This window comes from Fusarium tjaetaba (genome assembly GCF_013396195.1).
Source record: "Fusarium tjaetaba strain NRRL 66243 chromosome Unknown NRRL66243_c0000024, whole genome shotgun sequence".
Classification (NCBI taxonomy): domain Eukaryota; kingdom Fungi; phylum Ascomycota; class Sordariomycetes; order Hypocreales; family Nectriaceae; genus Fusarium; species Fusarium tjaetaba.
Window position 1 is genome coordinate 76,220 of NW_023501220.1, and position 21,421 is coordinate 97,640.

Below are 21,421 nucleotides of genomic sequence, written 5' to 3' on the forward strand. Positions count from 1 at the left end.
GCATCGCCCTGCTCCTTCGACGACGTGTATTCGGATCATTTTGGCCCCCTTGGGCTGCTGTATTCGTTCATGTCATTGCTTCGCCGTTTTCGCCTGTTGCTGTAGTCGCAGCCTCTCTCTGCTTTGACTTTCTTTCTTGTCTGTGGGTGCTTGGTTTGTCCACGGTTGTGTTATGGCTGGCTTTGTTTCGCTTCACGGTCAAGTGTGTCGCGCGGTGAGGCTCTGCAAAGATTGGTCGCGCTCTGTTCGTATTGGATCTGTCTGCATCTGCATCTGCATTTTGCCAGTGCTAGCCAGTGTCCGTGTCAGTGACAAACGGTGACAAGCGTCGCGCGTTGAGGTCGGACAGCCAAAGACAGAACACCGGCCATGGACGCCCATGCTGCCATGATGCTTTCTATTTGGCAGCTGTAGTGTCCCTCAAGGCACTGATTGGTCTCGTCTTGACGTTTGCTTCTGTGCTGTTTCACTCCCGTGAGCCCGTTTGCTGCGCGTTGTTGCAGCCTCATTCTCATTATCCACCAATTTCTGTCACGCACTCTACCACGCCTTTGTGTCTCTCCTCTATTCTCTATTCTCAGTTCATGCCTACACTGTGCGCCAGCGCGTCTTAAATTCACTCCATTCATTTGAAGTTTTGTGTTACCGTGTGACTTTTATTGCCTACCTTGCTTTCCACATCCTCAAACACCTACGCACTAAACTCCAACAACTCATCATCATGGCTCCGCGCCGTTCACGACAACCCGTCAGAGTGACACTTAGAACCAAGGCTAACTTGTTGGAGCGAAAAATCAAAGTTGTCACCGAGCAACATGTCATGTAGGTTTGCGCCAATCTTTACCGACGTCTCGGCTGCTTTCCTTGAATCGCGTGCCATCTCGACCAAGAACTGCTTTGGGAGCGATTCAAGCAACATGCTTTCAGGTACTGACAATCTTGTTTTACTAGCGACAAGCCGTCACCCGTGGAGGCGTTCCCCATGCGAGAATGGAGCTTGAAGGTCTTCTTGCTTGATGAGGATGGCAACGAGCGCCCCGCAGACGTCTTCACCAAGGTCGTCTATAATCTACACCCTACTTTTGATAATCCCGTTCAGAGTATGTTTGAGACGAATTCCCGATATTGCGAGGCTGAGCATGATGATTAACAACTTTGCGCCACCTACCAGGCTTCCAGAAAGCACCCTTCACGTGTAAGAACGAGGGCTGGGGCGAGTTCGAGATTAGCATCGACTGTTACACCACAGAGAAGACCAAGCTAGCGCCCATCATTCACGACCTCAACTTCCAGCAGGAACGATATGAGCAGACGCACACTGTGGTCTTCAAAAACCCTTCACAAAACTTACAGGAGCGCTTACGTGAAACCGGTCCTCTTCCCACCGATGACGACCACAGGAAGAAGAAGGGACTTGCGACCAAGAAGAGCTCCCAGAAGTACGACTACGAGAAGATTGCAGAATCCCTGGAGAAGCTTGAGGAAGAGGATCTGCTGCGCGTGATTCAGATTATCAACGAAAACAAGGGGCCAGACACGTACATTAGAAGTGATGTTGACGGTGAGTTCTCCCATCAAGTCTGTATCATCACTCCTACCCTTGACCCTTCCTTGATGTTTTGATTGCATACCCACCCTTGTCTTTTCCATGAAATTGATGTGTATGGTGGGCTAATAGTGGATGACTTGGGTAAAGCCGGGGAGTTCTCGATTGATCTCTACACTATGCCTGATGGCTTGACGTCGAAGCTTTGGGAACACCTTGTAAGTTTTCCTGGCAGTCGTTGCTGTGCTTTTCATGATTACTGACCATGTCGATTTGGCGATAGTCCAAGAAGGGCCTTGTCGGCTAGATGTCCATGTCGTTGTATCCGTTCGTTAATACTTCTAATGTTGTTCCGTCGACAAATCGGTCTATAGTTTGTGCTTGGGAGTTGCTGAAGCATCTGGATTTAGGAAAATGACGAGTTAATGAGCACGGAGGGGACGGACCAGAAAGGGAAAGGGAACCAAAAAGATGTATCTGACTTTTTTTTTCTTTAACCATGTGTTCCAACGGAGTAACCGCCTGCAGTATCACCTCATTGAAGTTTTGTATCATATGCTATCTTGTTTGTCTTGATCATCTCCCAGATATAATGATATGACAGGATGCTTTGACAACCCCGTTGATGGATTGAAGTCGGATTTCGGGCCCGGGTGATGAACCTCGAAAGAGAACTAGCCAATAAAATCGAGGCTTGGCTCGGCTTCGACCGGTCAGCTCAGCGGACCGGATCGATCACTTCAATCGGGTCGGTCACTGAATCTTGCCGTCTTCTCGTGGGCGGAGGATGTAACGAGGGGCCGTGTCATTACGGATGTTGCCCGGACTGGATACCCGAGGATGTGCCTCTCGATGCAAATCGCGGCATGGATGTTGGGACCTGATCACGGACTTGAGGTTGGATCATGAGGCGACGGCCTCTAATGCGTTCCAGGCGGATCTCGTTGTAGTTCGACGACTGCTTGAGGGGTATGGTATTATAGCATCTGCCGTTCTTCAAACGCTGGGTTCAAACAATGAAGAGCCAAGGCCCTGGTTGGGAGTGTTCAAGGTATGGTTCTGGACCTCTGTCCTTCGACCTAATATTAAACAACCAGCTGTATATCGACATGCCACTTCTATTGAAACACATCATCATCACTCCCCTTCAGATCAACTACAAAGCAATATCCCTCACATGTCCCAACTACCGGTCCGGCTGAGACGTAGTTCTAGTTGATGACTTGGTGAGCCGCATCGGCACTTGTGGGACTTGAGTAGCAGTGACACTTTGGTTCAGGAAGTGAGCGGGGATCTGTTTGCACGGGGTTCCCGGCAGTGACGGGGAGATGGACACAGTGGAGGACAAAGATAAGCAAGCGAGGAGTAATTCTCCGCCTGAGTGCGTTGCTGTTACGTACGCATCGTGGCAGGGGGGGGGGGTCTTTTGGTGGTTTACACGATGGCAAGCAATAGGGCGTCGTTTGGTAGAGATATCAGAACAGCTACTGCAAGTTGTGCGTTTTGTAAGCCACATTCATGAGCTCCCGTCCGGAGTTAGGGGATCATGTAGTTTCCCGGCCCCGGCCCTGGCCCGGAAATCTAACAGAGACGGATATTTATATGCAAGATTGCGTTGCTACAGACCAAAAAGTCACGACACATACCTACATATGCAAGCGAGAAGCGTGTGGGTGAGCACTGAGACATGGCGGTTGTTGATAGCTGCCATTGACAAATGGAAAGAAAGTAGGGGTAGCAGTCGTCTCTGCGGGGTTGAGGAGGATTTCGACCGTCATGGAAAAAGCCAAGACGTAAAACAATCCACAATAAGAGGCAGGGATAGCGCAACTCGAGGCTGCACGTCCATTGTTGGTGCTGTCATTGCAGGGATCGATTGTGTCCTTCTTGTTCTAGATAATTCTTACGAGACGAGTGAGCGATGGTTTTGATAGACCGACGCGTTGTGTTATGTAAAACATGTCAAGATGGAGGCGTTGTCAACGTGACGTGCGCCTCAGATTCATGATTGGTTGTGTGGGAGATATGGGAGGGGCGGAAGGGGGGCTTTAGATAAGTGCTGATGCATATTGAAGTTCGAGATTGTGAATATAATTGTAGCTTTTAGGGAATTGGGGTCTCTGGAAGCCATCAAGATATTGAGATGCTTCGAATAGAAGTGAAGAAAGGAGGCTAGAAAGAGATCATAGGTAGTTGTCTCAGTAGTCAATGCCAAACAGGCCCCTAGACATACAAAGTTTACCTAGAGGAAGATCATGAGGGAAGTTAGTTGCTAGGCCCAGGGAGTTGCTCTTTTGCTCCTCTGATGGCTGCACAAGATTGGATCCTGGGCCCTGGTTTCTCGATCGCCTGCAGCGGTTTTGCAGGAAAACGATATCAAATCCCGGGTGGGCCAATAAAGCTTGGTCTTGGTTATCGACTTGCCTGTCTCGGGATAACGTGAACTTTTGACCAGCCGGGGTCTTTTGTTCTTTTTTTCTAGACTTTTTGCCTACCGTGTCATTGAAAATTCTGACGATGTTGTAGGCGATGCTACTATGTTCAATAGGCTGGGGACTTGTAGTACAATAGGCAGGTGATTGTTATGTACGGTGAAGATGGGAGGCGAAAGACTGAACGCCATTCCTGTAAACCTCCTTGGCATCTGGACTGACTACTGTAGCTAACGGACTGATCTCGATTGGAATGGCTAATGGCTATGCTGTGTACTGTGTCATCTCCTAAGTTAAGTCGAAGAAAGTTACTCTTGATTTCCAATACGTAAGGTATCACATTGACAATCCATCACCTGACAATTGGTGTGTACTGCGCCTCCAAAGGATGGTAGTAAACGTAAAACTTTGACCCCGAGTGATAAAATTACTGTGCAAGATTTACTACGATAGCTACCTGTTAGTGTCCAGCAAGGTAGGCTCTCTGATCAGTTTATTTTTACATCCAAACCTAGAGTCTCAAGTCTTTTGACCCTCCAATGTCCATGTTGATTTCTAACATCAAGGTGTTAATGCTGACTACCTAGTCGTTGGACAGAGATGACAGAGAAAATAACGACAACGCTCGTGACCTTCCTTGATAGCCTTTGAGCCTATCACATCTGTTCCAGCTTTACCGACATCTTTGCTTCACCCCCAGAACAGCCATCACAGCCTGTCTCATTCGCTGGGGACAATACCTAGGTACCTAGGTACCTACTTACTATTCAGGTACAGTCTCAACGCTTCCCTTCCCTTCCCTTCCCCTCAACAGGGAATGAGAAGAAAAGCTTTTACCCCAGGTCTCTGTTAGTTGAGCACGTTTTGTCCTGACCAATTGAGGCTGCAGACTCCATCGAACTGGCTCTGCACTGGCCTCTTCCTCTCCCGGCCGAGATTGCTTTGTCTTTGGCTTCGAGTGATCATCCCCCGCATCGAGTTCCACTGTCGAGTCTTTATCTACAAGGGTACGTACCTGCCTGGACAATCACCTTACGCACAGGGCCCTCGAATCAAAACCCTTGTGTCCAACGTCCTGGGTCCTAACATATACAAGCTACTCACCGAACCCAGCGGCCTAGAAGAACTCCAAAAAGGTCGTCAATCCCCCCCCAGTCCGCTTCTCTTCGGCCCACGCTTTCTTGTCTTCCCTCGTCGAACCGCCGCAAACCGAACCGCGACATCATATTCTATCAGCCTTGTCGTTTTATTTATCGCCTGTCAATCCGAGCCTCGCCCGCTTTCGAGTCGATCAAGCACGGCGACGTCGTCGTCGACGCCTGCGCTGGGCGTCTTATCGAGCCCCAGCACCACCATTCCAGCTCGGCATCCTAACGTTAATCGCCAAGCGACATCAAAGAATCCTCATCCAAATTCCTCCCAGCCATTGATAATGGCCCCGTATCAACCGGCTTCTGGGGCCTCAGACTCGAGTCCCGCCGCATCGATCAACAACGCACAAGGTTCAGCACAGCAGACGCCTGGCGGAAACGCAAACCAAGCACCTCAACACAAGCGCGTATATCAAGCTTGTATCCCTTGTCGGCGGCGCAAAGTGCGATGCGATCTCGGTAGTGTCGATAACCCCCACGATCCTCCATGTGTGCGCTGTCGTCGCGAGAGCAAAGATTGCTATTTCAGTGCTACTCGTCGCAAGCGCAAGACGGATGACGATGGAAGTGATCAGGACGATTACATCACGAGAAATGGTCGCAAGCGTACTAATAGAAATGCGAGCCCTCCCTCATTCATCGAACGCAGATCCTACAGCAATGTTCCCTTGACTCCGGGAGGTTCCCGAGGACAGTCCCAGCCGCTCCGTCGTCCTGATGGTAGCAGATCTGGTCGCGGGAGGGATGAGTGGGGAGGAGAAGGTGATGCCAACCAGACTCTTGAGAACATCGAAGCTCAGACGGTTATGCGACGAGGCGTATTTGGTCCCCAGGATGCACTGGACCTGTTGTATAAAGCTGCAACGGACAGGTATGATCTACAACTACTCGACCCTCAACCATTTCCAGGCGCAATGCTAACTCCCAAACAGTCCCGCTGTCGACCGGCAACGCAGAGAAAGCACTTCATCTGCTCATCCTGCGCCCCCTCGACCCCCACCCGAGGATACTGGTCCTTATGGCTATGTTCCCAGATCGACTTCCAAACCACCAAAGGCGGAGCAGCCCATCGACCCTGAGCTTTCAAGGCCCGAGCTTAGCTCACAGCCTGGGTATGCTGAAGCGATCAAGGCATGGCAACGCTTCCGGTTCGTTCGTGCTGGTTGGTTCACAGCCCTCGAGGCTATCGAATACATTGACTAGTAAGACCACCTTGAAGCTTTGTGTCAGAGTTAGTTTGCTAATTCTTTCAACAGTTACTACAAATACCTGTCTCCCCTTACACCTATATCGCCGCCCACTTTCAGTAACCCTGCATCTCATGTCACTTTACTTTACGAAGAGCCTATTTTGACCGTTACGCTTCTGACGATCGCTTCGCGATACCGTCAAATGCCCGGTACCGGCGGTCACTGCCGATCACATGCAATCCACGAGCAACTATGGATGTATCTACGGGGAATGATCGAGCGATGCTTGTGGGGACAAGAAGCCTTTGGCGGTGGCTTTTGCGTGCCGCCAAGTACCAGTGCCATTTTTGACGAGTCTCAAACAAGCAGTACGGCACCTTGGCGCGGACTACGCAAGGGCAGTTTGCGAACCCTCGGAACAATTGAGTCGTTGATGATTCTGACTGAGTGGCATCCTCGCGCCCTGCACTTCCCGCCAACTGAGGCTACTGATGAACTAGTTCTTCCTATGGAAGCCAGCTTTCAAGCTATCACAGCTGCCGATGAGGACCCAAGTAAGACTTTGGGTACTGGTTTCGGCGGCAAGAGGATTGAGAGCTGGCTCGAGCCGGCCTGGAGAAGTGACCGAATGTGTTGGATGTTGCTCAGCACTGCAAATGGGCTGGCATATGAGCTAGGTGTTTTTGATGATATCGATGAGCTACTGAGAGACGACGCTATTACTCGCCCTGAGTATCAAGAAGAATCTTATCGGCAGAGAGCTTTCCGAATCAAGCGCCTCTTGCTTATCTATACCACACAACTAGCAGGTCGTCTCGGCTGGACCAACATGGCTCCAGCTCATCTCAGGAGAAGCGATCCAGCTCTGGCTCGATTTCGACCTACATCGGTCGATGGAACAACTCCTGGAACGAACCCTTCTTCGTTGTCTAATCACTTCAACTATGTCCCCGATCTAGAACTGGATGACCAAATTATTCATTGCTGGGCAGGCATCAGCAATGCTATGGAGATGGGTAACGAAAAGATTTTCCGTTCACGCAAGTATACCACACAGATCATCCAGAACGGGAAGTACATAAGCATCCTCAAGGAGTTTGAGCCTCTTCTCCGCGATTGGTGGAGAGAATTCGAGCTGTTCCGTCTGCCCGAGTTCATCAGACACATTCTGACAATCGAGTATCAATATGTGCGCATCTACATCAACTCTCTTTCGCTTCAAGCCGTTGTCGAACGCTGCACCAACCAAGCCGGAGCGACAGCCAACTCGGGACACCATGGAGCATCAGCTGTGAATGGTCACCCTCAGTTATCGCCCCAGACGATGATCAATTATGGGAAGCTTCCTCTGGGTCAACTCGGTGGCTTCACTGCCCACGACCAGGAGTATATCCGTGAAGTGGTTGAGGGAAGTCGGAACCTCCTTCGCACAGTCGTCGAGGGTCTTTTACCCGGCGATTATCTCAAGCATGCTCCCGTGCGAACATATTTCCGCATTATTAGTGGTGCCATGTTCCTGCTCAAGACCTTTGCGCTCGGCGCCCCGAGATCAGACGTCAGAATGAGCATCGAATTGATGGACGCAACTGTCGAGGCGCTCAGAAACTGTGTCGTGGACGACGTTCATCTGGGAATCCGTTTTGCAGACCTTCTCGAGTCTCTGACGAGCCGCCTCCGCAACCGATTCATCCAGGCTCCCACCATGCAGCAGGCTTCTGGCAGGGGGCAAAGTCCCGTTCCAGATGGCCAGACCCAGAATGGTGATAGTGTTGCTGCGAACGGCGACGGTAATGCCAACTGGGTCGGTGGTCATGCTCAGAGACTCCGAGACGGGCTCAGCGGAAACGGTAAGCATCCTGTACAAAGGGGTGTTGATATCAATACTGACGACCCCAATTCAGCACCAGCTCAGGCTCCTACTCACGAGACCAACAACATTTCAGCGACGCCATTTGATTTATCGGCCCAGAACTTTCCCTATCCTGGGCAGGGCTCGCTAGGTCCATCTACACCCACAGTTGTGGACAATGCGGTTGCCAATATGGATGTCAGCCTCTTTGAAGACTGGAACCACCAAGGCAACGAGATGTGGTATCTGCCTCCTGGCCCAGCTTTCTTCCAAAACGTGGAGAATCCTTCCGTTGCCATGGGGCCTGAGGGTGTCAATGTTGGTGGTCTCGATCTTCTCGAGTATATGGCCATGGATCCCTCTCAGTTCCCCGGGCTGGATCCGTCTTCTGGCCCACCAACAAGCCACGCTTAGTCGGGTCAAGCCTTACCTCACTCTTGTGTGCTGAGAGATTATCTGTGCTTATAACTTCTCGCATTGCTGGTTGCAAGTCGACTGGCCAGAGGTGTCTTCTCTATCTGAACCAACTTCTATTACACTCTTCTGATGTTGAGAGTATATCTATGGAAGATTGAAGTCATCGACGGCGTAGCAGAGATCAGGAACTCAACAGTATCAGCCAAATGCAAGGATTATTGTGGCTTTGGTGCGAGATTCTCATGCAGAGTGGCAGAAATCAGGAAACAAATGACGTAAATCAAACGAGGAATTCTGCATGCTGAACGACAGACTAAAAAGAACATGTGGATGGGCTTCTGATTGAAGTCGAGGGCTGCAATGATTGGGGTTATTGCATTTTGATAGTCTTAAGAAACAGAAAAGTAGCACAAAAAGTTGAAAAGATCCAATAGACTTCTGTCGAAAGACTAGACAACTCTCGCCGTGATGATTCACGCCTGTGACTGAGATACGTTTGAATGAAGCAAGCAGCTGCCTTGAATGGTCGGATAACGATGGGACTTGAAATAGTTCGTGTTTCTTTCTACACTGGTCTGATCCATTTTCAACTAACCTCCTGCTCTCCGTCCCTAATAAAATCAGAATAGCCTCCACTGCCTATCCAAACCTCCCACCTCCCACCTCCCCTCCCTTTTGCATTGATGAATATCCTCGCGTGACGAGAGAACCGACAGACTGTGCGGGTGTAAATAGCGAACAACAGGTGTCAAGAAGAAGAAAGAAGACAAACAAGGCTCGTATGTGTGAAATAGAAATGGGTACAAAAAAAAAAGAGAAAGAAAGCCGTTGGGGCTACTCGATGAAAGGGAAAAGTGTGTGGTATCATGCGTAGTTACATAGTTGAACATGTGAAGAGAACACAAATAGAAAATTATGTGAAAGGCTCTAGAGTTGAGCGTGTTTAACAGGGAATATAGAACGTCTGGTAGGAACGTCGAGGAATGTGAGAATCCTCGACATCAAGTGTAGAAAGAAACATCTGGCGGTTTATCAGACACTCAAGCCGGTAGTATACACTCTGAAGCCAAGATGTAGTAGATGGATAGGTGGGGTGTCGTAAGGCCGTTAACGTATCGCGAGACGTGGAAGGCAGTTTGTGGCGGGCGGCAAGATGATTGCCATCTATATGTAACAGAGAAAATGGACGAATGGGAGCCAACGTGTAGTGGCTCGCGTTTGATGGTACCGTAGACTCGTCTCAGACGCTGCGGCAAATATCTGGGCATCAAATCACAGACTGAATGAGGTAGCGTGTCTGGCGTGGGCCTCTTGAAGGACTGTTTCAGTTGTTAGCACGTTATAACCCACGCAAATCGGCGACACTTACTGTCAAGAATACCCATCTGTCCGGAACGGTCCATGCACGCCAGTTGCACGCTACTACCGTCAACCAAGTCTAGGACAACGCTGTTGGGCAACTCCTGAACCTCGACATCAGGGATGTAGGGATATCGGAAGTCACTCATGTGGTAGCGCTTCGTGCCTTGGGCGGTGCGGCTGCTCTGAGCCGGGAGGGCGCTCAGAATGAGGAAACCCTGAGAGTCCAGACACATGTTGCGTCGCTTCCAGAGAAGGTTGTCAGGGAACTGCACATTGACATCACCCATGTAGGACACGATGGATGGGGGGCCAGCAGTAGTCGCAGGTCGGACAGGCTCTGCCATCTCCTCGTGCACAGTTGGCGAGAGAATAGTAGGGGGCGTGGTCTTACCACGTGAACTAGAAAGGGATGATAGACGACGCATGAATCGACCAGCCCTTGACTTCTTCTTCTCACTGTTTGACTTTTCGTCGCCAGAGGCTGAGCTCTCAGTAGTAGCTGTAGGGGAAAGCACGTTGTCCCTGTCGCGGCTGATGGACGACCGTCGGCTGCTGATTGAAAGCCGCTTGCCCTGGTGAATTGAAGGAGGGCGGGTGGGGGACTGTGAGCCCTTGGCACCACCTGCATCAGACGATGGCGAAGTGAGGGACCTACGGCGGTCGTTGATGAAGTCCTTCACGACACTAAGAGAAGACCGCCGAGAGTGGTCTTCCTTATCCTGACTCTTCGACTCTGATCGGCGGCCTTCCTTAGACATACGGCGCTCAAGAATCGTCTCCTTAGAAAGCTCAAGGGCTGCAGGGGTCCATAGTGGTGAAGCCTTCTGGTGGTCCACCAGGAGAGGAGACTCCTTAAGCTCCACTGGGTTGAACTCTGATGGATCCTTTGGTGGTTCGAGTGATTTGGCTGCGTTCTGGCTCGGATCCCGTACTATTCTAGCAGTGACCGAGATCGACTCAGGCGAGCCACCGTTCTCTTGCGCATGTGCTTCAAACTTAGACAAGCGACTAGCAACCGAGTTCGAGCGCTCCCTGTGAGATTTTCTAGCTCTATCAGGTGACTCGTCTCGAGAGCCAGATCGTGAAGGTGGTGTTCGCAGGTTTTGGCGGTTGAAAGAGCTAGCTCGATCCGCAATGGATGGAGATCGAGTGGGCTCACGGCTTCTTCGCACAGAGAAGAACGCCGAAGATGGTCTCTCTCGGCTTGAGGGAGTAGGTGTAGGACTGAGAGTGCTCTCACCAGTGTGGGCTGAGAGCTTTTCAAGAGCCTTGATACGTTGCGAGATACTTGATCCCACAGTAGATTTCCTAGTCAGACTCGGTCCGTTAGGCTGTTGGGCAACCTTGTGCAAGTAAGCAGCTCCTGAGCTCACAGATCGCGCCGAGCTTGTGGTGACATCGCCAGGGACAAGAAGCTTGCCGTGGACAGGGTTCGAGACGGTGCGGACGATGGTGGGAGATCGTTCGCCCTTCGTTGGGCTAGGGAAAACTGGAGTGACAGGGCTCTTAGCAACAGTCATCGGTTTCGCCTCATGAAGAGTCGCGCTATGCAGCTCTTCCATCAAGTCCTCATCGTCAGATAGACGGTCCTTGTCTTCGGCAAAGTCCGTTTTGATAGGCTCGATATTGGTCTTGCGCTTTTGCTGCTTTGTTTCGAGCAGCTCCTCGTTGTTTTCCTCTTCCTCCTCATCCTTTTCTGTTACGATGATGGGACTATTCTCGCGAGTACTTCGGTTAGGGGAGTTGAATGCTGGAGTTGGTTCCGTCTTCAGATCCTGAGTCGAGAACTTCGACTTGAGGATCTTGGATGTGTCAATAGTGGGGGACAGCGGCTCGTCCACTTTGCTGATGTTGGCCGAAACCTCAGTTGTCTCCAATGCGTCGGGAGCATGGTCCGTTGTGGGCTGACTGCTAGCAGTAGAGGCTGCTGTTTTAAGAGCTGAAATACTGGTGCCAGTGTCTGGTAAAGGCTCTGGCGTTGTATCCTCAATCTTCTCCTCGTCCTTGCTTGGAAGGGAGTCAATCACCGGGGTCAACTCTTCACCGGTAGCAATTTCTTCCCTTGTTTCCGTATTAGAGGCTTCGACATTGTCAACTTTCTCGTCTTCGTCCAAGTCATGTTCATCTTCGTTCTTTGGGTGCAGGGTTTCGTCTGTTGATTCGGAAAGCGAAGATGCCTTGGTAGATATCTCCGGTTCTGAAGATGCAATGACTGGGCTATCAGGGTGAGAATCGGTCTGAGCAAGATCTGAAGCTTGATCATTATTCATGGACGCGGAAGACGCATCCAGCCCAACACCAGAGTCGGCATTTGAGATGGATGGGTGGTCGGATTCCGTTTCGTGTTGAGTTTCATGATCCTCTACTCGGTCTGTAGATGAATCACCATCGCTAGGTCCGGGGGACTCGAGAGGAGGTGATGGAGCACCCGCCGCCTCAGCTGCCATATTCGCCTTCTTTTTCTCTCGGAGCTTCATAGCCTTCATTAACCTCGCCTTTTCCGGTGAAATGGTCGGTTTGGCGGGTGGAGGCATAGGCAAAACAGGGGAACCAGGGATAGATACTCCAGAGCTTGTTGCGGGGCGTGTGAGTTCTGTATGCACAATTTGTAGTCCGTCCTGTTCGGTCACTGTGTCTTTGTCCTCGACAGAAGTATCCTCGGCGGTGGCGGGGCCGTCCCTATTCTTCTCTTTCTTAGAGCCCTTACCAAACAATTTAAAGCCGGAAGGCATCTGAGAAACGGGGCGATATGCACCGGCAGTGCGTGGTCTTCCGTTTGTATCAAGTGAGGGGCGCGGTCCAAGCTTCACTTTAGGCTTTCCGTAGTTGTATGATGAATAGGAATACAAGTCGGGTCGGCCAGATTGCGATGACATTCGCGGCTGTGCTTCTGATTGAGAAGGAGAAACGGGCCTGTCATCAGCGCCAACGAAGTTGGGTAGCTCAGATGTTGAAGCGTCAGTGAATTTACTATGCTCTGGAGATGCGGCAAGCTCTGAGTTTAGCGTGACTGTCTCTGTAGGCAAGACAGTGTCATGACTTGTCTTGGCTGTCTTGGGTCGAATGTCGCCGTCTTCGTCGTCCTCGGCAACTGATTGGCGTTTTGTGGCGCGGTGTTGCTGCTCCTCTTCCTCCTCCTCCGCAATCTCCATTAATCGTCTTCGGCGTAACGAGCTTGAAGATGATGAATTTGACCCTGAAGCGGCATGCAGGGAGCATGCGGCCGATAGTTTCGTATCCTTAAGTTCCTTGGCTTCGGTGATTTCGAAAATGGTATCGTAGGGTGAGAATCGGTCGCAGACGGCGTTGAAGTGAACAGCTACTCTCGCTGTATATCGAAAACGTGTCAGTGTATCAAGTCGCGAACGGACATATCTACGCGAGAGGAGACAATGGGTACGGACCTTGGATAAGACGAGAGCAATCTGCAGGCAGATACTTAATTACCACGTTCCTTCTTCGATATCTCAAGAAGCCGTAGAGGGGGCTCGTCTCCTCGTACCCAGCGACATTGTTGCGCACTTCGACCACGCCGCCGGAGCCGCGACCTAACAATTCGACTTCATCGCGACTCGCATACTTGAGGAGGAACCTGAATATTTAGCTAACGGTCCCCTTCTAGAATATTGGAACGATTGTTGAACGTACCATCCTCCTGGTTCGGCGACAGCGGCCTCGTGGGCTTCCTGAACCTTTGGATCGTCCAAGCCATTCAACGACATGGTGTCTCCGTTACAAGTAGATCAAAGAGAGACAGAGCGGGAAAAAAGAGCGGGAGCTGGAAAGGCTAAATTGACGCCGCCGACTTGCAAGGTCGAAAAAATTAATTAATAGAAAGGAGCGAAAGGAAAGGCAAGCAGAAGCACAAAAGCAGCTGCAAATGGGTCGAGCAAAGATGCTCCAGGCTCGGTCGAGATTCGAAAAGACGAGATTCGAGGACGAGGTCGAAAAGGCAAAAGGCGAAAGGGAAAGAAAGAGAACAACTAGAAATGAAGCTCTCCCGAAAGACGGGGGAATCTGCCAAATCAGTCGAGAGGGTAGCAGAGCTAGTCCACTCCAGTATAATTCGGGGTCGTTTCGAGTCGAGATGCCTGGCGACTGGATGAGGTTTGGCGGGTGGAATTGGTGGGTGGGTGCCTCTACCTTAGCACCTGCGGGTCAAGGGGCGGGCAGCACCAGATTTCAGGGGCAAGGCTGTCCAGTTGACATGGATCTCGGTATATCTAATGAGATAATAACCATGAGCCCAATGAGTAGAATTGTGTTGGTCTGTTACGTTCTTTGCGTTGTTTGTTTGTCTTTTGTGTGTATGCCAAGTTTATCCAATATTCATTAGTGAAAACAAAGGTTTCATTCTCCAACTTTGGTTCTCTTTCTTCCAAAAACCACGTTCTCTGATGAGGACCGTTGCAAGTTCCCCCCCAGGTTGAGGCGTCGATCAATCGATGGGCACGGAGTAAGGTAAGTAAAGTTATTAAACTCAGCAGTAGGTAGGTAGCAAATAAGATCGGGTAACACACAACAGGTGCTTTTTCACATCATGGGCCGAGACATATACTCAAACAGAAGAAGAAGAAAAGCATGGCACCACTCTAAAAGAAAGGAAAAGAGAAAGAATCCGGCACGCCAACGCTTGATAAATCGTCCCAATCATGACATAAATAAAATGTCAATCAATTACTCCAATGTTGACCACTAGAGTGCAAATTGCGCGCCAGCCAAAAAGGGAGTCTCGCGCTGGAATGAATGATGAATAGCGTCTTGGGTTCCCGTCAGGGATCGGGTATACCAAGACAACCAACCCAATCCAGAACTACTATACCCAACTTGGCAGTAGAGACCATCACACAAAGTTGCGAGCACAAGGCGATACAGTGCTACTGAGCGACGACTTAGGGTTGGCTGCATGACAAGAACCAAGAAATTTTGACGAGACAATTAGTAGATACCACCTCAAAGTAGGTAACTTGTACATAGACGAGAAGAGTTGTGTCATGAAACGAAACGACGACAATTAGACGAGATGACGATTTAGCCTCATCTCTCTTGTCGTCTCGTACATATTTGTTAGCACGGGTACGGAGTATCTTATGTATAAAGAGTTGAAGACATAGTTACGATGTAAACAGCCAGACAAGAAAAGATATCATCATGGTGGCTCGCAGGGTTCAGTACTCATCCTCTATCAAAATCAATCTAAGTTTGATCCAGAGTTCCAATTCTGGTAGATCAAAGCCACCATCAAAAAGCCTCCAAAGCCTCCAAAGCCTCCAAAGCCACTCCAGCAACAAATGGACGTAACCTCCCCTCCCGCCCCGGCTTCTCCACCCCCAATCTAAGTTGACATGAAAGGTAAACACATTTTGGCGTTGGTTTTTACCGACTCCGGAACGTTTGGAAGCAGAACCCGTCGCCTTGTCAACATACGTCAGAGACTCAAGATACAACTGTTGGCACGCGACATCCTGCGACGGGGTCGTATATATACGCTCAACGAGAGATTGTTTGGTCGGTCCCAATTACGAGTGCCTGCGACTTAGTGGGTGACACCGTAATTGCCAATCACTTGTAGTCAATAGAATGGAGCTTGACGCCAAACTAGCGATTCAGTATCCGTGCCAGTCTATTCCTATCCCTTGGCTAGAAGGATGGAAGCTCAGTCGAAGCATCCTAGAAGAAATAGTGGGATCCATACCTACCTAGTTGCCAACTTACTTTAATCATATCATTCAACACGAGCCGCGTTGGCTGTACAGGCCTGACAAGATTGTATCCCAGTACATCAACATTACAACACGGATATAGAGAGGCATAGCTTTCTCACGACAGTAGATGGCAATACTACATATATAACCTAGCAACAAGTATCAGATACAAAGAATGAACTCGAAGGATCGACTCTTGTTCCAAGTCGTAATCATGTTATTATCAATACACCATTGTACTGCATCAGCAGTGTCACCCCTCCTTTCGCATGTACGAGGGCGCTCCTCAGCTAACCTATAAAACCAACCCAAGGCTGATCAAGCTCCTTTCAGCTCTGTGTAAACCCACTCAAGACATGAATCCCATCACAGCACCTTGTATGCACATCACATCACCGCACTTTACAAGCTCTGATCCAAGGAGGTTGGGAATGGTCCAGGTGGAGAGACGAACAACCCACCAGATCCTTATCCTGTTCTCACTGAATGGTGAAGCTCTTGCTCTGAGACCAACTAAGCAGTCTGGGGTATGTCCATAGTGCCTCATGTCTACCCAGTGTATTTGTACTATGCCTGCCCAGCGGGCTTCTCTTCCGCCGGCTTGTCTGCGGCTGGCTTATCCTTGCGGGCCTCTTCAACAGCGGCCTTATTCAATATAGGAACCTCATCCGATTTTGGATCTGCAACATGAGGAGGCTCCTCTGTAACCACTTCATCCAGTGAAGTTGGCACAAAATTCCCTTCCTGAACAGCTATAGGGGGTTCGGATTGGGGCGCGTTGCTAGTCGCTGATACACCGACGGCGGGCGTGCTGCCGTCTGCGATCTTTTGTTTAGTCTCGCTGACAATCTTGTCTGCCTCACTGACCTGCGACGCTGCACCTTCCACCTCAACTGCAGCCTCCTTGTTCTGGTCCAGTCGGACGACCATGCAAGACAGGTTGTCAGTGCTGAAGCGGTTCAGTGCATAGTCAACAAGCTGCTTTGAGGCCGATACGGGATCCTCAACGTTGCGCACGAGATCAACCGCTTCCTGGTCACTACATACGTCCCAAATCTGTGGTTGTTAGCATCTCGTGATTTCCACTTGCATCTGAGGCTCAACTTACTCCGTCGCAAGCAATGATAATGAACTCGTCACTATCAGCCTGAATGACTGTCTCGGTGGTATAAGGGTGACCCGTGACAAGCTTCTTCATGTAGGCATCACCAAGAGCCCGGGTTACAGCCAGAACACCGTTGACGCGGTTATTGAGAATCAAGCCTCCGGCCGCGGCGATTCTTTTACCCTCGACTTCATCACTGCCCTTGTGGTCGTAAGAAAGTCTCAGGGCCTTTCCACCTCGGCAAAGGATGATACGGGCATCACCAACATTTGCGGTGTACAGTACCCTTTGTCGCCCACTACCCTTGCCTTTTGAATTTGTAGCTTTGGTTGCCTCCTCATTCGAAGCTCCATCTTTTGCCTTGTCCATCTCAACAGGCTCCTCCGGCCTAGCCGACTTGATGGCTGATCGATCATTCGACGCTCGATCCTCCCAGCGTAAGACTGCAACAGCTGCAGTGCAACCGCTGTTCTTTAGGGGCAGCTTTTCCAACTGTGCATCAGCGGCTGTAAAGGCCTGGTCTAACACTTCAGGAATCAGAGCATTGGGGTTTTTGCGTATGATATCCTCCAGAATAAGGTGCAGCTTTTTGCCACACCAGTCGGCTGCAAATGTACCAGCATGTCCGTCAAAAATAGCAAAGTAACCATTGTCTGACTCAACTATGTCGGAGGAAACAGATTCCCGATCCTCGCCTTCAGGCTTGTCCTTTACAGACACATCATTTAAGGCTGGAGTCTGCACAAAATTATAAAGAAAGGCGTGGGTGTCTTCCATAGTGCGACGGCATTTCTTGTTCCTATCTTCCCAAACGCCAACGCGGAACGTAGACTTGGGACCCGGCGTGGATTCCCCAGCAGAGTTATTATGTTGACCCTGAGGGACTGCAAGAGCGGGATCCTGTTTGCCAAGCTTCTGGAGAGGTGTCTGGGAGCTCACTTCAGAGCCCCCACTGCGACTACTCTGGGAGAAGTTGAGCGAGTTTTTGGCAGAGGCCAGAAGACTGCTGGCCCGACTACTGACGCTGCTACTTCTGCGTTTCTTGTCGGTCGATCCACCGGTATCTTGTCGAGTAGGAGGGCTGCCATTTCCACTGCGCTTCTCACCGCTTGCAGCCTGATTAGTTGTCTTAATTGGAGCCGGAGCGCTGGGGCCTGGGCCAGGTTCGGGAGAAGGGGATTTATCGGATTTTGAATCGCTCTCGGATTTGTTGCCCGCTGAGTTGTTGGAACTGCCGCCAAACATTCTATTCAGCAGACTTCCTCCAGTTGAGGAGAGACTGCGACGCTTGTTGCTCGCCAGCTTGTGTTAGGGACAAGAGAATACTAGGTGGCGTTGCGCAGAGAGGTAATATCAGCACTATTGATGCTTTTGAAGGCTGAAGCTTGGTATCGGTTCTATCGTCGTCCGAGTAGGACTTTGCAGAATCGCTACACGCGAGCGTTGCGGGTAGCTGTAGAAGTATACCGTCGTAGTAAGGGTAGGGGGCGGGGTGCTGGTCGAGACCAGCTTGGCGTGTTTAATTCGTTGGCGCAAGACGGACCGACCTGTAAGAGTTAGAGAAGATGAACCGAGAACATCATTCTATTTCGTCAAGGATGATAGATAAACAAGAATAGGAAAAAAAACAATGAGTGCGTGCAGGCGTAAGGAAAACGTTGATGATGTAGCTAAGCGCGCGGACTGATAAGTGTGACTTCTGTTATCCCCTCGGTGATAGTTGTTGGAGATGACCACAGCTCACGCCATTGGGACTATCAGATCGCGGGGACAGAACCGTACTTAAACTCGATACAGCACCAATGAATCGTGTCGACCGTTAGGTCTGATGAGGTAGAGGCATGATGCTGAGCGCATCGTAATTCAAGAAACGTGACGTAGACGCCACAAGGGAATCGGCTGCGCTGGCGGGGAATAGGTAAGGTAATCATAGATCTGATAATCCACGAGTCCAATAAACAGGATCAAAATGCGGCTAGAGCTAAGAACAGAGGGAACACAGGCATCCATGTATCGAAGTAACTTGATAGTTCTTCCAATAAAGCAGTGCAGTACGCTGAGGGGAGCAGTAAACGAACGTACCTGGCGCTGAATGTGGAAAGACTAGTTCAACACAGGAGAGTTGAACTTGAAAGTGTTCGGAGGACAGAGAGGGACGTCCTGCGAGGTAAGCGGATCAAGTTAAGGCTTAATACAACCCAGCGAGTCTACAGAAAGTCGTGTCGTAGTTGATGAAGAGTTGGCAAGGTTGCTTCAGGACGTGTCGTTCGTTGGATGAATTAGCTGGGCTAATAAAGTACTAGAACCAGAGGTGAATGAATGGATGGATGGAGTGGAGGGCGCAGCTACCTGACGCACTGCAGCTGGTGTAACGGGGCGGATTGGTGAGCGTCAGTGGGGGCGGGGGGCTGCGCTTAAGCTGGAGGTGCCTCAAGATCTGATTGTACGCTGTGTCTGGCTGTTGGCCACTGACGTATCCACGGGCTAGTGACGTTTACTGGTTCACGACCGCGCTGTTTAGCGCTGTGCAGACAAATGGATCTTGGGCAAATTTGCGATTCTCGGCCTTGGGTTTCAATAGAAATGGATGTGTCGATCTTAGCAATGAATCAGCTCTAGGAAACGCATATTAACTGGACCCTGATTTTGCGTCTTAGTTATTGACACGTTTGATATGTGTTTTCAACAATAAGTCGGTTTGAGGGAAGCCATCCTCGCCCCCGAGACATCCGAAACTAGCATCTAAATAATCCCACAACCGCTATATCGTCAAGTCAGATGAAGTTAACAGGCTCGGAGTTAATTTATCCTAAGATGAAATCCGTCCTCATGCGGCCAACTTCTTTTCCCCAAAGCCGTTGCCGGCTGTACACGTGGAGGTCTGGGGCTGCCGTCAAAGCCATACTCAGATAGGTTGCCCGTTTACGGATATTGCGAATGACACTGTTTTGTGTGACCCAGTAGGTTCTGCTTTACCCATTGTCCAAATCGAGGACGTTTATAGGACGAGTATATCATCACAAAGTGAAGTAAACACAAATCGACTAACCAGTTGGTCAAGCGTTGCCCACGTTTTTCAATAGACCTGACAAGCAGCGAGTATTGTTTTCTATAAAGCACAGAAACACCTGCAAAGCTGATGGTATGTAAGACAATTCTCCAGACACCAATGCACCGGAACAAACATAGTACCATGAAGCTCCCTTCCTTCTTCCCATGGCCAAAGATCGATCATGACATCAGACATACGATTCTTCTGTGGCCTGAAGGGTCCAAATATCGCTAGCGAACCCTCCTTTCAACTGATATGGCGGTGGCCATTGAAACGAAACCTCTATCACTTCAAGGAAGCCCTGCCTGTTCGTCTATTTTCGCAAACTGTCCAGTCTTGCTTGAAGGTCGTCGTCAACAGGATCACCACCACCGCCGCCGCCTCCGCCACCAACCGCCTGAGCGATCTTACCCTCAGGTACCGCTGCGGTTCCCAGAGCGGTAGGTGTTTCACCGAGCTGTGATTGTATTAGCAAGGATGTTACATAGCATCACCTTTATAACTTACCGCCTGGTTGAAGTCCACACCAATCTCTTCCAAGACCTGCTCTACCACCTCGTCGCCTTCTTCTTCGATTCCCACGTCCATGGCATCATCAATGGCATCGTCCATCATCTCTTGTCGTTGGTCCATGATATCGTTTTCGCGTTCAAACTCCATGGCGATTCGTTGAAGCTGGGGAAGATTCATTGATTTATTCATGCTTCCCAATGCCATGGTAGCGCCCTTCATAGCCTGCATCATTTGTTCGTTCGTTCTGTATGTCTGTTTCGCATCCGGTCAGCCTCTGGTGTAAGCTAGTATCCAATCAATGTATGCAGTTACCTGAAGTCGAAGCGAAATCTTTTGTAATTGACTACGCATGCTGTAAAACTTCTCGACGTATCGCCTCGTACGAACCAAATCCTTGGCCTGAATCTTGCAAGCTCCCATCTGTCCATTCTTGGCGCTCGTTTTGATTTGTTGAATAAGGGTCTTCTCTTGCTTCTCCAGCTTAACGCGCATCTGATCAAGTTCACGGATGGCCTTGTCTAGCATGCGCTGATTCTTGCGTAGACGCTCCGCGGGCGTCATGCGCTTTCCGAATGCCCATTCGAGGATCTATATCGTGAGTGAATTAGCCATCATGGGCGCGCCGTATTGTCGCACGACACCGCTGTTCTTACATTCATGATGTGCGGGGGTATTGGTGGTTGACGGATGAAAGAGGGTATGTCTTGGTAAAGAGAGGTGGGAGAGTCGTTCTAGAGGAAGAGTCCTTGCGAATGGTAAATAAGTAGGCAGCAGAAATGCGCAAGGCAGCGAGAAAAAGATCAAGCCTTGGTCCAGATGCGTGGTAAGAGTCGATGGCCTTGTCGCGCTACGGATGTCCCGACACTACGTAATCGGACTGGGCCAACCTTGAAAGGCCGCTTCCATTTGCTTGCACTTGCACGAGACGATACGATACGGCACGATAAGAGCCCGCTTGGTCCAAGCGCCAGAAGTCTCCAGATTTCGCCAATCAAATCGGGAATCGGTACGTAGCAAAAATCATGCAGAAATGGGTCGTTGGACTGACTTGTCAATGATTCTTATTCGCCTCTCCAACCGACCGCCATAATTACATCGG

The 21,421-nt window shown here is 50.1% G+C and overlaps 5 protein-coding genes across 5 annotated transcripts; 2 read left to right on the forward strand and 3 right to left on the reverse strand.

Moving 5' to 3' along the window:
• Positions 1–721: 721 nt before the first annotated feature.
• On the forward strand, positions 722–1,853 carry FTJAE_1182 (transcription initiation factor TFIID TFIIF subunit; the record flags this gene model as incomplete). Its single annotated transcript, XM_037344803.1, has 5 exons — positions 722–822; positions 952–1,100; positions 1,172–1,561; positions 1,679–1,764; positions 1,830–1,853. 5 exons carry the CDS (start codon positions 722–724, stop codon positions 1,851–1,853), a joined length of 750 nt encoding a protein of 249 aa, XP_037211654.1.
• Positions 1,854–5,410: 3,557 nt separating this feature from the next.
• Positions 5,411–8,582, forward strand: FTJAE_1183 (ARO80-positive transcription regulator of ARO9 and ARO10; the record flags this gene model as incomplete). The annotated part of the gene is made up of 3 exons (XM_037344814.1): positions 5,411–6,000; positions 6,062–6,331; positions 6,386–8,582. The coding sequence occupies 3 exons, from the start codon at positions 5,411–5,413 to the stop codon at positions 8,580–8,582; spliced, it is 3,057 nt and encodes a 1,018-aa protein (XP_037211655.1).
• Positions 8,583–9,857: 1,275 nt separating this feature from the next.
• Positions 9,858–13,669, reverse strand: FTJAE_1184 (uncharacterized protein; the record flags this gene model as incomplete). The annotated part of the gene is made up of 4 exons (XM_037344825.1): positions 9,858–9,904; positions 9,955–13,275; positions 13,352–13,539; positions 13,596–13,669. 4 exons carry the CDS (start codon positions 13,667–13,669, stop codon positions 9,858–9,860), a joined length of 3,630 nt encoding a protein of 1,209 aa, XP_037211656.1.
• Positions 13,670–16,219: 2,550 nt separating this feature from the next.
• Positions 16,220–18,002, reverse strand: FTJAE_1185 (phosphatase; the record flags this gene model as incomplete). Its single annotated transcript, XM_037344836.1, has 2 exons — positions 16,220–16,708; positions 16,761–18,002. 2 exons carry the CDS (start codon positions 18,000–18,002, stop codon positions 16,220–16,222), a joined length of 1,731 nt encoding a protein of 576 aa, XP_037211657.1.
• A 2,120-nt stretch (positions 18,003–20,122) lies between these two features.
• On the reverse strand, positions 20,123–20,981 carry FTJAE_1186 (doa4-independent degradation 4; the record flags this gene model as incomplete). The annotated part of the gene is made up of 4 exons (XM_037344847.1): positions 20,123–20,266; positions 20,317–20,544; positions 20,635–20,910; positions 20,976–20,981. 4 exons carry the CDS (start codon positions 20,979–20,981, stop codon positions 20,123–20,125), a joined length of 654 nt encoding a protein of 217 aa, XP_037211658.1.
• Between the last annotated feature and the right edge of the window lie 440 nt (positions 20,982–21,421).